The sequence below is a fragment of the Rhinolophus sinicus genome, linkage group LG12 (genome assembly GCF_036562045.2).
Source record: "Rhinolophus sinicus isolate RSC01 linkage group LG12, ASM3656204v1, whole genome shotgun sequence".
Classification (NCBI taxonomy): Eukaryota; Metazoa; Chordata; class Mammalia; order Chiroptera; family Rhinolophidae; genus Rhinolophus; species Rhinolophus sinicus.
The window spans coordinates 2138790-2153027 of record NC_133761.1 but is presented as its reverse complement, the minus strand read 5'-3'; the positions used below and the strand labels follow the sequence as shown (position 1 = coordinate 2153027).

Below are 14238 nucleotides of genomic sequence, written 5' to 3'. Positions count from 1 at the left end.
ACTGACAATTACTCAGAGCCAGCTCAAATGTCACCTGCTCTACAGAACACGCCACCCCCTCTGATGGCCAGCCACCGTTCCCTCCCCTGGCTCACCATGCTCATGCTCACACTCATGCTCACGCTCACACTCACGTGCTGGCCTTGTCTCTGCAGTGAGATTACAAACTCTCCGAAAGGCCTGGTTTACTCTCCTGAATCCCACTCCCACCACGGCCTAAACAAGCTCAGGCCCAACAAACCCAAGTGCTAAGCACCTCAGGGCCTCAGCGTCCCTCCCCGCCGGGGCAGGGAGAGTGTGGAACAGGCAGCGTGCAGGCAGGCACGATGCACTGTACGTCAGAACATGCTGGCAACCCTGCCGTCGCCAGGCCCGGGACACTGCCCGGCAGCCCCAGTGCTGGCACTCAAACCTCCTCTCCACCCTGCGAGGACGCGGCTACGCCTCGGCGCTCCGACACACACCCGTCACACGCAGCCCATCTCTAGAGTACCTTCACCAAGCACACAAATATGAGCACAGTATCTCTTCAGAGGGCGCTTATGGGATGCGTGTGCACAATAAAACAGTAACAAGCAATCACAGTTGTATGCTGGAACACAAAAAGAATCCAGTCACCAACTAGCCAAAAGCACCAAACAAAATTTCAGGAAAAATTAATTCATGCAAATTAAACTAACAGGAATTAGGTTTCTTCTAAGTCGGATTGTCAGATACTAGAGTTATTGAGAAGCTTTTATGTATTTTAGAAATGTAACATGTCTCTAAAACCAGATTGCACACGTGTGTGTACAGACACACATGTGTATCTGCGTGTACGTACATACAGCACTTGTATTCTAAGATACCAAACTTGGGTCCAGAGAAGATGCTTCTTCTCCCTCACCCCTTGTTTTCCACATTTTTCAATGGGGAAAAAGACATATATTTTGAAAACATACCAAGGAAAGTACACCACACTCATCATACCAACAAATAGTTAAGATAACGCTTATACCAGTATCTTAACTACATTTTTAAAAAAGCAACAATTCAAACACAATTTTATGTTAATTGTGAAAGACAAAACTGTTTAAAAAAGTTTCACATATCCTGAACTTTAAGAAAACAATAAGTATACAAAGTATATTGTTAAATTCTGCTCAATTGCAAAGATAAATGGTAACAGCAACTTCAAAAGTAAAAATTCACTCTGAATATGATTAACATGACAGTAAAACTGGAAAACAACTTGGAATTCATATATAACCTTGTGAGTAATCTAGTATTATACATGTTATATCTCATCAAGAAAAAAATCTATGAGCCATATTTAAACCTATTTCATGGTGGGAAAATTAGGCAAAGTGGGACAGTCAGAATGCATTACTTTTATAAGCTATTCCAGAAGGAGTAATCATAATAAAAATGAACAGACATCTAACACGCAATGCTCCTCCCCCAACTGCTGTAAGCGTTTCTATGGCAGTCTCTTACCTGACACGGAGACAGCATGTGTCCGCACACCTTGCTTTTCGCTGTTGGCGAGCCTGCAAGAGACGAACCTGCTGTGAATGCTGGGCTCTCAGGACCACACGGCTGCCACATTCGAGAACCGGGAGGACCACACCACCTCCGTGGGGACTTACATTCTAGAGGGTGGGGGTTTTAAAAATTGGATTCTACTACCCAAAACCCTTAAAAGAAACAGACTGCTTTAATGTTTTAAAGATTAGAAATTAAGATAAACAACTGAAGGAACATTGGACTGCTCTGAGAAAGCAATTCAGGACAGTGACTTAAAACACTGTAAGACCATTTAATGTGGTGGACATGGTTAGATACAGTTTTAAATTTAAATCCTGGGCTGCAAGGGATTGCCCAAAAGTTATAAAACAGAGGGAAAAAAAGAGCTGGAATTGAAATTTGCTCTCTAAAATATAATTTGAAATACTGTTGTAAGATTGCTCCTTCTTCAATTTAGAGCATGTATGAAAGCAGATAATATATTATTATTACTATTTAGACTGAAAAAAGGTAAGCTTAATGTATCTGCTACTATTTCAGGAAATGGCTCAACGACATTTGTATTTTACATATTTACACACATAAAATAAAATTTTGACCAAAAGTTTTAGGGACATTTAAAAACTGGAAGTATAGTTCAGTTTAAAATTTTTGGAAAGCACAAAAAACATACAATAAAGGAATCCTACTGTCTTCAGACATCAAAGTTACTTTGATCTTTTTGTAAAAGAAAACTTTTTTTCCAGACACATCAGCATTTACTATCGAAGTACTGAATAGAAATGTTTCCTAGTATATAAATTTACACTAGGAAATATTTGAACTTAAAATACTATATGATTTTTGAGAACTAGAAATATTCCATATACAACTATAAAATTTATATAATGAATAATTATAGCATAAAGCCACAGAATTGAGTTCCTTTGATTGAATTCACTAAATAATCTGAAATGATACTTTTTATAAAAGTTGAACCAAAGTTATTTTCTAACAAGCCATCAGTTTCTCTTGCATTGCAGCTAGCTCTGACCTACACTGACAGGAAGTCACAGCGTGCGGACTCAGGAGAAGGCCACGTCATCCGCCTGCTCATCTGGCAGCCAGGACACTGGGTCCCCTTCACCACACTGCCTGCCTGCTGCTCAGTCGCCTCCCTCACACCTGGGTGGTTTCACCACTTTCCTGGGCAGTAGCAAGAACAGGGGCTGTTGCACTATGATTTAAATAAAGGTTTCTGTGTTTATTCAGTTTTCCTAGTACCTATGACCACGTCTGACCCACCTCCTTCACTCACTTCCGGTCTCTGTTTATGGTTCCTGTCTGTTTTAGGCCTCAATGTCACCCTTACAGACTTTCCACGATTAAAGGTACTCTGAGCATGAGTTCCTGGCCTGACGTGGGACATTACTAAATATCTATTAAAGACTGATGATTTTGTGAAACACACGGCCTAAAAGCTACGAGAAAGAGGGCCTCCTCAGCCCCACTCACCTACACAGCTACTGTGCACCTACTATGTGCCACATACTGCCCAGTGTCAGGTCTACAGCGCCATATGACGCAGGCCTTCGACGAGCCACAGGGTGTGGACTGTGGTATGGTAAGTACTGCGGGGACGCAGCAGATGTCACAGGAAACGACAGAGGATGGGACCGGAGGAGAGCTGGCCTGGCTGAGGACAGGGGGCAGGAGGACAGCGTGGTGCTCCAGTGACTGAGACAGCCCAGTGGAGCTGGACAACAGCGTGAGGACTGGCGACACTAGGCCAGAGGCGCCGGCAGGGGACCCGCATGCAACCTCAGAGCACCAGCCAGCCGTGCCAGGGCTGTCACTACGCATGTCCTCACGCTGCAGAACCGACAATGGACAGGACGGTGGGCAAAACTGGACAAAGATGGGCAGGAGGTGGGCCAACAAAGCTAACCCAGCAGGCCTGAGGCCGCTGTCCTGAGGCTGCCCTTGGCTGCGGTTGGGGACTTGGATTTTAGGAGGGTTCCCGCAACCCCCTAACTGATAAGGGGATGATAACGTGGTTGAGCCTAAACTGTCTGTACCAACAACAGGGTGCATGCTGACGCCGGCTTTCGTCCTGGGAGCCTGGATTTGGGTACACGCCAGGCAGAGTGTGTACATGACCCAGCACCGAGTCTCCAATGGGCTTCCTGGGTAGACAATACTTCACGTTATCACAACTCACTGTGAGAGGAACTAGGGGGTTCCTGCCTGAGCCTGTCCTGCTTTCTTCTGGATGTCACCCCCGGGCCTTCTCCCTGTGCTGGGTTTGCTTTGTGTCTTTTGCTGTAATACAGCATAGCTGTGAGTGCAACTGTGTCCCTTTTAGACGCTGAGTCCCTTTTAGAGAATCCCAGAACCCGGGGTGGTCTTGAGGACCCCGACACAGGCTTCTAGTGGAGTGGCCAGACAGGTGACACCAACAGCTAAAATTAGAAGAGGGGCTGTGGGAAGGTGGTGCAGTGGACAGATGTGAGGGGTTTAGGACAGAACTGAAGGAATGACAGATGATTGACGATGGAGGCGAGGGAGCAGGATGGCACAACGGTGCCGCGTTCCCCTTTCCCCAGCGGCCTCCGAGGGGAGGGGCTGCTCTGCGGGTGCAGGGGGTTCAGTTCAAACTGCTCTCTGAGCTCTCGGCTGGGGCTGTTTACTGCCCTGTATGTCTGCAGGCCTAGATTTAACTTTCTTTGGGTCCCCAGTTCCTAACACACTGGCTGAGAATAGAAATGTTATTACATAAGTTCTTATGGAAATACTGTTCAGTTTTTTTAATGTTATAGATCAACACATCTATTATGAAATTCATGACAACCAACAAGTAAAAACTTAACATACGTTACTTATTGTTTAATTTTCTTATGTGTAAAATAGCCGGAATGGTAGCTGTTTTCAGGTTCTCACAAAAATTAGCGATGACGACAAAGGCGGCATCATCACGTGAGTATTTTTGAACTCCTTACCGAGCTTAAAATAAAGGGAAAAATTCACTTTAAACTTTTGACTCAACCTAAATACATGATTTACAAGTGATTTGATTTCTTTCTGGAAACACTTGTTTTCCACTTCCCTGTTCCTATGTGTGGAAATCTGACTATTCAGGCAAATGGACAGTAAAGCATCTGATTCCCTGACGTTTTTAGCACAGTGACTAACATATGACAAAGGAGCACTTACTTTGGTATTGATGGCAAAGCCCGTTCACCTTCTGGGGAAACAAAAAGAGAAGAAAATGGTAAGGTTGCTTCTACTCCTTTGGAAAAGATCATGAGCAGAAATGAGGGAGGACGCGCCCCACTGCAGATTTTAGCCACAACCCTTCAGAGGAAGCAGCTACACTGCCCCGCTTAGGCACTCACGGTTCTATTTCACTGTGTCCAACTAACATTATCGGACTGTCGGCGCACAGGGTGCAAAAGGAACCACCTAATGACAGCAAAGCTCTGCATGCTGAGGCTTCCTTCTGGTCAAAGCCGGCATCCCTGACCCGAAGCCCAACACTCTGCACCGTAAGTGACACACACGCATTAGCAGCACCCCCAAACCTGGGCAGAAACACAGAGACCACGGATCCACGCGTGTGGCTGCCAGAGGGTCTGAGGCACGGCAGGAGCCAAGGGACAGGCGGGCCTGCAGAGCTGTGACGTAAAGGACTTCCCCAGTCACGAGCGTGCCACGCGTGCCGGGGAGCCCTCTACCGCCGGCGGACGTCTGCCACCAACGATGGGGTGGGCACGTCCCCTGGGGCACAGCGACTGGCGCCTGCTGGTCTCACAGTGAAGCTCAGGACTTCGCTCAGTGGTGCAGGGGGCTCTCCCCACCCCTCCTTTTGTGAAGCAGGCAGAGTGGTGTCCCCCAGGTTAATCCCTTCTATCTGGATGAACTGAACAGGCTCCTGCCGATCCAGCTGTGTCAGGATCAGAATAATCCTCCCCCAGTGTGAATCCATCAAGTCACTCCCCTGCTACAATGTGTGTCCCTCCATAGCTGTTAGGAGGACGTCAGCAGCTCAGCTGAACCCACAAAGCCCAGCTGCGCTTCCATCGGCACTCAGCTCCTGTCTTCCGTGTTTGGCTGTGTGGGGGCTAAGGGTGGAGCTGGGATGTGCCCACCCACCACCCATTTCTCTGTGGCCTCCCCGGGCAGCTCCCTGGTCACACCCCGGTGCAGGCACACATGCTGTCCGTCCCAAACTCTTTTCCTGGCGTCCGCCCGGCCCTCAGTCCCTCAGCCCACTGCGTGGAAGTGGCTTTGTCAGTGGCCTCTCTAGTCTCGTCCTCCACCATTCCCTGACCTATGCGACTGCATGTCGCTTTTCCTGAATGTGTCATGCTGCCTTCACACATTCCTTCCCTTGAAAGACGCTCTTCCTTCTGGTGGGACTATCACCCCTTAACCTCTCCAGCCCCACTGAAGCACGATCTCCTCTAAGAGCCCTTCCTGGAATAATACCTCAAGAGGCTCTGGACGGCCCTTGTGCATTAAGCCAGCGTTTCCCACAAGTCAGATTATGCGAAGTCAGACTTCACCTGCCCGCGGAGGTCCCCAACACCTAGCAGAGCACCTGGCACTCAGGGGCTCTCAGCCACTGTTGGGTAAATGAATAACTAAACCAGCCGTGGACCCCAAGTCAGTGGCTCTTTCTGAATAACTGTTTATTTACCTATAAAACAGATCATACTGCCTCATCTGCAGGACCAGCTGTGAGCTTAAGTAACAGAGAATATATAGAGGGCGCCAAAAAAATGTAAACACATTTTAAGAAAGGAAAAAAAGTGCATTAAAATTGTAATGCTCGATACATACTGGTAACAGAAGATGAATACAAGTCATGTGTACACACGTTTTTGGCCCCCCTGGGACAGGCCCACCGCATCATTCCAGCCCAGTTTCAAGCAAAACAACCAAGTCAGACCATGGAGACCAGCCACAGGCAGAATCCCTGGAAAACCCCATCGCGAGTTTACCATCCCGCGGCACCAGCACCACGTGACGCTGCCCGGCACTGTCAATGAATGATGCGGCCTTCAAATGACACGTCAGGGCAGCTTCTGGGCGCTCTCTGTTGAAACTTGTACGTTCTCGTGGGGGAAAAAACCCGTTATTCAATATTTGGTTAGTACAGACTTCCTAAGTAGCTGGGCAGCAGCAGAGGGAAGGCGCGAATGAGGGGACTAACACCTGAAGGTCTTAGGCCAGCCCGTTTCCAGGAAGCCAGAGGTAAGAAGATTGAGGAAAACGGCAGCCAACGTACTGGGCGGCAGCGTCGTTACAGAACAAGTCCTCACTCACTGAAACGCCCAGTTCTGGGAGGTAACGGTGAGCATGGCTTTCCCTTTATGAGTTGAATGAGTAACAGGACTTCTCATGCCATTCCCGTGGTATGGATCTTACCTCACTGAATAAATTCCCCAGGAATAAGGGTGTGCCTTGTATTAACCCATGTATTTTTTGAGTTTTAGAACTGAGACTTTAAATTTGGAATAAAAGTTTTTAGCTGCTGTCTTTTAATTGAACAATGAATACAGGTTCATTGTAACACATTTAAATCATAGAGGTCTATAATGTGGAAAAAAGTGGAAAATTGAAGCCGCCCCCTCCCTGCTGTCAATACGACTGCATCCTCCTTAGAAGTATCACTGCCCACAGCTGGGTCCGTAACTCTCCAAACTTCCGGACTTCCTTTATGCTCACACACACACAGGTCTGGAGATAGACATGTATGCACATGTAGGTTTTTAACCCAAAACCAGTGCTATGTCATCATTTCTAACAGCTGCGTGGTACTGTGTCAGGTGTGCTCCTCAGTGATTCAGTCACCGCCTTGTGTGGACACCTCGCTGCTTTCCAAGTCTGTGCTGTGTACACAGTGCAGAGTGGCACCCTGTGCCAGTAGCTCTGCAGGGCTGACTTCTAGGAAGTGGCCTCCTGGGCAGGGAGCCACTGCTCCCCTGTCCTCCGAACACATAATGCCAATCTGCACTGGCACCAGCAGAGAGTGAGAGCACAGTGTCCAACAGCCTTGCCAAGAGTGGGTGCCAATCGCATAAACATAAGGTGGCGTCGTCCTTGTTTGTGTCCCTACATTTCCTGGACATCTGTGTGCCCGTGTTTATCTGTACTGGGTTGTCTCATTCAATGAGCTGAAAGAACACGTGAAAAATCAGAGATTTTAATCCTTCACTGTATGTGCTACAGGAAGTGCTTTCCCCTGTGTCATAGCTTTATTTCACTAACAAAATCATGTGCATATTTACATAATGGACTCTATTAATCTGGCTCTTTATATCGTCTGAGTTGTTTCACGCACCCCACCCCACCCCGCAACACACAGCAGTTACGAGTCATCCCACAAACAGGAATCTCCTTAACAACGAGCAAATGACGACCCTGTACTCATCTGCATAATTGTTTTCCTCTGAGAATTCTTCCAAAATTGAAAAACTGCCATCGAGCTTTCCTGCGGGTAAGGGGCAAGGTCACCCAAAACCTGGCGGATTCGGTTCAGGGCACTGGGCTTTGTGGCTCTTACCGTGTTGTCTGCCCACTAAGTACCACCCTGAAAAGCACCTGATAACCATGGAGGATCAGAGCGAGCAGACTGCACCTGGGCGTGCGCAGAGCTCGCACGGACAGCTTCTAGGTCATGTGTGAAGCTACGCTGTTACACACGTGAACATGCCAGGCACGCTGCTCACCGTGAAGCACCTTATGATCCAGAGAAGACAGATGGGGACGCATATACTCGCTATTTAAAGCACAGTGCCAGAAAAACAGTATATTAGAGTGGGAGAAACATGTTTTACATTTACGTATTTGAAATTTTAAAAAATCTAAATTAAAATGCACATGTGCTCTTGCCCACATCTTTCTGACTATAGTCCGTTCATGATTATTGACTTAAAATATTATCTCAGACAGGCAATGTATGTTCGCGTTAGGTAGCTGTTATAAAACAGTCGTGTAATAAATAAATATTCTGTGATTTAGAATACGGTAAGTAAATTATCAAGTGTAATAATTCATTCTATGAAGACAACACAGACTTGGTAACACCTCTGCTCTACCAGGTTTGTATGAAAAGCACTTTTGAGTTTCGGGTACCCCCCACCCGCTCCAGAGCCGCAAACTCTTCTCCTGCCTCTAATAAACTATTCTCTTTTTAAAACTCAAAACAAAACAAAACAAGACAAAAAAACAAAGAAAAGCATTTTCATTTATACTCTGTTCATGTGAATGAAGGACGTAACACATCTCATTTCATGAGATTTGATATCAAAACATTTTCCCCGGAGGAGAAGAAAAAGCCAATTAGAAACCACCCCAGGAAGCTGCTGAAGCTTTGAACATGGACTGGCTCTTTTATGCTTCATGGCTGCACGTTAGTTTTTTAATGTGTAATAACAAAATGATAAAAGAACATTTTGGTAAGTTAGGATGAAATTTTAAAAATTATTTACTAAAACGGACATAGACAATAAGTCATATTTAACATTTTTTTTGCAAAATATTATGTGGACTGCTCTCAAAATGTTTAAAATAGTATTTACAAGGTATCCAGCCCTGTTTAAAGCACAAAATGAAAACCCAAGAGCTTATGGCCACAAAAGTGTGAACTGAGAAGACGAGACATTTCTAAAAGCAACTTCATGACTGTATTTCCTATAGAGAAAGCTGCGACAAATCTATACCACATTTCAGAAAAAACTAATGAGTAGGGTTTACTGGTCTGATCGCAGTGGGAAGAACCTCTCTGCTGCGTTAGCCATGACCTGGAATCCACCCACTTACTGACTGAAGTTTTGGCTTATGGGGTTTGCTACTGTTTTCAGAGCACAACAGCAGGGCACTAACTTTTAAACAAAGGTTCCAAGGATTCCTCCACTTCACACACACACACACACACACACACACACTCACTCACACACACATACACACACAGACACACACACACACTCACACACACACACACTCACACTCACACACACACGCCCTCATCCTGCTCCGACCACACAGGGCACTGGGCTTTCTGCTGCGTCCACACCAGGAACTCACCACTTCATCTTCTGCTCTGTTTTCCTACTTCCTCCGCACTCTCACTCCCAGCTCCGCCTCCGTGGACACACACCACTAGGCCCTTCCTGACTCCTCCCTCCGAACTCGCCCTCGGCACGGAGGTGCGTGCTGGAAGGAACCCTGTGTCCACCGCCCCGGAGCTGCCTGCTTGATGGGCATGCAGTGGACCCGCCTTCCACACGACGCTACCAAATATCACTCTTCTCGCACAGAGGAAATCTCAAAGGCACGGGTCATGCAGTGTGTCAAGCTCACACAGCAACCAGTAGCAGCAATGGGGACAACAAGAGAACGAAACTTTGTGAACAGTATGTGCCAGGCTCATTCAGCTCACATCTGTCCCCCAAATACCAACAAGCGAGGTGCCACTCTTCCTGTTATACACACGAGGACACAAAGGCACAGAAACAGAAAGGTCAAGTACTTCACAGGCGGCAGCCCAGACAGCTCGTGACCTGAACCCGTAAGTTGATATGCCCCCAAAGCCCAGCTTTTCCTGCTGCCACTGCGCTTCACCCTGATGGGGATGTTTTCGTTGGATTATTTCAGAAGTCCCCATCTCTGAAACAGCCCTTCTTCCTGCCTTGCAAGAAGCCACCTCATTTCTGAAGTGATGTCACCTTCCCTTAGGCTAGTTATGCATTCTAACCGCTGATTTTCCGTCATGACTTAGAACCAATTTTGCTCTTGGATTGCTCCAAGCTTCTGAGAGTATAAGAAAAAATAGAAAAGAGGCTTTATTTACATGTATTATACAAAACTTAGAAAACAAAACCCAAAACATGATCCCAAAAGCTTATTTAAAAATACCAACGGTAACCTAGAAAATACTCCAAGTATGTTGCGCAAAACACAGCCGCTTTCTTTAAGCTCTATCCAAACCCAGCCCCTAGGCTGAGCTGGGTCACTTCCCTAGGAAAACAAGAACACAGATTTACTGAGCTGAATCAGGCGATCGGTCTTCATATTTACAGGTATCGAAAGGAACTGTGGCTGCTGGGGGTAGGCTCTCCTGACAGCTCAGTGGGCATGCTCCAACAGCGACAGCAGCTCACCTTTCTGGGGTCTGATGATGAAGGACTGCGTGGCCCCATTCACCAGCCGGCAGTACCCATCTATCAGGTCAGCCATATTCTCAGCAATGGTCAGGGACGGCGCTGTCACTGTCAGAGGCTGGAAAGGGCAAAGACCAAGAAAGAGCCGTTATTGTTCTGCCCCATAATCAAAGGGGCAGCTGCTCTGTGACATCAGAGCTCTACATACACTCAAACACAGAGAAGAGCGGGAGTGGAGCGAGCATTGTCCTAAGGTCTGAGCAAAACAGGACGTCTGACATTGGAGGACTTTATTCCTAGACTATACGACAGAAGGCAAGCCCAGATGAACACAGAAACAGCACTTAAACTGAGACTCCCTTTCTAGAACAAAAAGGGGTAAAACAAGTATTTTCCTTCAGAATATGTGGCTCCTCTGGCACATTCCAACTAAGGGAAGAATTTAGGTAATCAGTAAGTTCAAGCATGGCTTCTTTTAGGAACTAGACTAACGTGGAGTGCATTTTATCAACCATCCATCACAATTTTTCTAACATTAGAGAAAATTCGTCAAATCTCATTACTTTGAGCATGCGTAGCGTGTTCTGCCTAAGAGCTCAGGAATCACTCTAACATAAAACATGCGCTTTTGATAGACTTCCTGGAGACCTATCATTAAGTGCTACCCAGGAGATAAAGCTGCACCTTACTTTCAAATACAGGTATATGCTAATTCACGCAGTGTTCATAACCCTCTTCTTAATGCACAATTTACTTTACCTGCATTATCCTAATATTATTTGGGGGAGGGGAGAGCAAAAAGAAAGGACAGACTGAAAATGATATGGTGCCAAACAAGAACATTCCCACGCTACTTGCAGGAACTTTCAATTTGCAGTAAAGTTTCAGTGTTTTATGGTATCATCTGTTACCTCTGTGTGAGCATTGCTCGTCCATGTGCGGAAAGGGCCACCTGAGGCAGTGCTTGCCAAACGGTCATTTCTCACACCACGTCTGGCTTTACTTATGTGCTCGTCAACCACACAGGCACTGGGGACCAGTGGGACGAGCCCCATCTCCACCACTTACTACTCAGGACCCCGTCAACCTCTCGTACTCAGTTTCCTCAACTACACAAGGGGGACCACTACAGTGTCTCAGAGCGCCTCTTTCCTGGGTTCTGAGAATGGCAGTGCTGCTCCTGGCTTCTGTGCAAAGTGCTGGCACAGTGAGGGCCACGCGAGGCAGGAAGAAGCACCAGCTGCTGCTGCTGCGGTGTTTACTATAATTATTGCCACCCAGAGACCGTCACATACAACACGGTCTGGGAGATAATGTTCTACAGAACATACACATCTCTATAGAAGTCCAGCAAGTTGATGTCCTTGGTAACTCACAATAATCTTCCAGCATCTTCACGAGAATGCTCCTGACTTATTTTTAACCCCATCTCCTGTTCTACGCTTGGGAGCATTTAATCATTAGGATTTGTAAGCTAACACTCACTACACAAGGGAAAGGTGTGCCTTTGCTGGTCTGTGAAGACTTCTTCCTAAAACGCCATTATCCCACCATGCACTCCGTGCAGCCTCCCGTAACGACGCCTGCACTTGCCGTACCTCGGGCGCGCCGGCTATCTTCAGCTGCAGCGTTCCCTTCCTGTCCTTGTCTTCGCTGTTGGAGTACTGAATGGTCTGCACCTGATGGAAGTCGGCCAGATGCGTGGGCTTGGGAAAGAAAAGACACCAAGTGTGGGCCTCAGACAGAGCCTGGCCTCACTTCAGCTGTGACGTTCTCACAGAGCCGACCCCAGCCCACTCTCCTGCACACACCCTCCCGAGACGAGGTGTCTGCGCGGCACCCAGGGGGCCAGGGAGGCACATGCCCTCCTAGGAGGGGGTCACCGAGACCAGAGGGAGAAAACACAAGACAGACGGAAGGAAGTAGGAGGCGACCTGACTTGACCACTTGCCGGCCTGGGGTAAGGTAAGCGTGTGCAATTCTTGGTCGGAATGAAAACTCTGCTCTCCTTCCCACAAAGAGCGACCTGGGCCACTCTCAACACACCCTGCGCCTGAATAAGTCTCTGGAACTTCCTCAAGTTCCGAGTGGAATGGAGCTGGGGAGGTGGGAGGAAGCTGAAGGACCCTTCCCATGCAGACAGGCCAAGGCAGACTTCATTTTCCAAGCAGAATCAACTCTTTCCTTCTTATGAAGACAAAATACGCCCAGCTGTCTCGTATCCTCCTGGCATTTCACCACAAGGATCGCTCTGCACGCAAGGATTCCTACACAACTATACAAAGTGATTAGCCTGTTAAGGCCTCTTGTTCTCCGAATGTCATGGGGTATCAGCCTCGCCCGCCAAGTGTCCCACTCAGCACAGGTTGTGCCACTGGGACTGAGCTGGAATTCTGGTTCAGAAAGTGACCCACACTCAGCGTCCCTTCAGAGCAAAGCATCTTTACAGCTCCGCTTCCAGGCACAGGGATGTCTGTCTATAGGGCCGTCCTCCTTCACACGGGTGCCCCCAGGGAACCCCCATCCTCCCTGTCCCGGCCACAGGGCAGCAGCGGCGTTGCCGCAGGCATCTGCCCACTGGCGTCTCCTCGCCGCTCTCTGGCTCTGTCACAGTCCCTTTTCTAGCTTCTCCCCTGCTCAGCCTATAAGTGGTCACGTGCCACAGCACTTGAAGTGGGCCCCATTCCAGCCCCAGCTCAGCTCAGCTCAGCACAGCCCGGCCCAGCAAGGACCCTTTCCTTGGCTCAATCGCTCTTTACCCACAACCAAGCCCAACGGGGGACGTGTGTCGTGTGCACAGACAGCACTGCTACACTTACATTGCAGCCCTTGTCTGTGAGGTAACTGATGCCTTCCTCGGGGCCGATCGCCAACTCCACCGAAATAATCCAGCTTGACTTTTGAAGGCGAGACAGGTGAGCAGAGATGTGCCAGAGAAAACAGAAGACATATTTTAGATAAAGAGCCACGGACATTTGAAAGAACCAATGGGGAGTTGGCTTAGCTTGCGTTAATCTATGTAACCAAATAACATAAAACATTTAGAACTCCATCAATCCAATGTCTACTGAGCCCAGACAGAGAGATGCTGTGCTCATCCCCGTGGTCTGACGCTAATCGTTTCTCTGGGAAGGTAATTGGAATAAATAAACTAGCCCTTCGAGAAGAGCTCATCAATAAATCACTGGGCTAGGAAAAAAAAAAATCTAATTATGAACATGGGCATGCTATTAAAAAAAGGTAAGTTTATTCTCACATCATTTTTTTTGCATTTTTCCCACCGGAAGTGAAAAAGCAATATCTTCCTGTTGTTAAAAACGTGACAAATTCTAGCTCAATCAGAACTGTGGACATACACACACAAGAAGAAGCTAAAGAAATCAAGCCCAGTCACTCTGGCCCCACACTTACACCAAGAGCACACTTGAAGCATTCTTTGTCAAATCTGTACACCGGAGAAAGGATCTCAAAGAATTTCAGAATACTTTCTTCTCTGTTAAGGTTGGCAAACTGTCTAAACGTCTGTTGGATCAGTTTTCTTAGTGTTTTGGCCTGCAGGACACAATCACAAAAATCTTTTCAGAGT

At 47.3% G+C, this 14238-nt stretch overlaps 1 protein-coding gene across 22 annotated transcripts in view; it reads right to left on the bottom strand.

Moving 5' to 3' along the window:
• The window catches only part of PTK2 (protein tyrosine kinase 2), a 166668-nt gene that overhangs the window by 69928 nt on the left and 82502 nt on the right, over window positions 1-14238 (bottom strand). For 20 of the 22 annotated variants that reach the window (XM_074316377.1, XM_074316379.1, XM_074316376.1 and 17 more), the window contains 6 exons: window positions 14064-14204; window positions 13472-13549; window positions 12251-12358; window positions 10653-10770; window positions 4699-4729; window positions 1477-1529 (listed from right to left, as the gene is read on the bottom strand). In XM_074316377.1, coding sequence (XP_074172478.1) covers window positions 1477-1529; window positions 4699-4729; window positions 10653-10770; window positions 12251-12358; window positions 13472-13549; window positions 14064-14204 — 529 coding nt within the window. Of the gene's footprint in view, window positions 1-1476; window positions 1530-4698; window positions 4730-9576; window positions 9662-10652; window positions 10771-12250; window positions 12359-13471; window positions 13550-14063; window positions 14205-14238 lie in introns of those variants that run through there. The other 2 variants (XM_074316394.1, XM_074316395.1) reach the window with 1 other exon arrangement.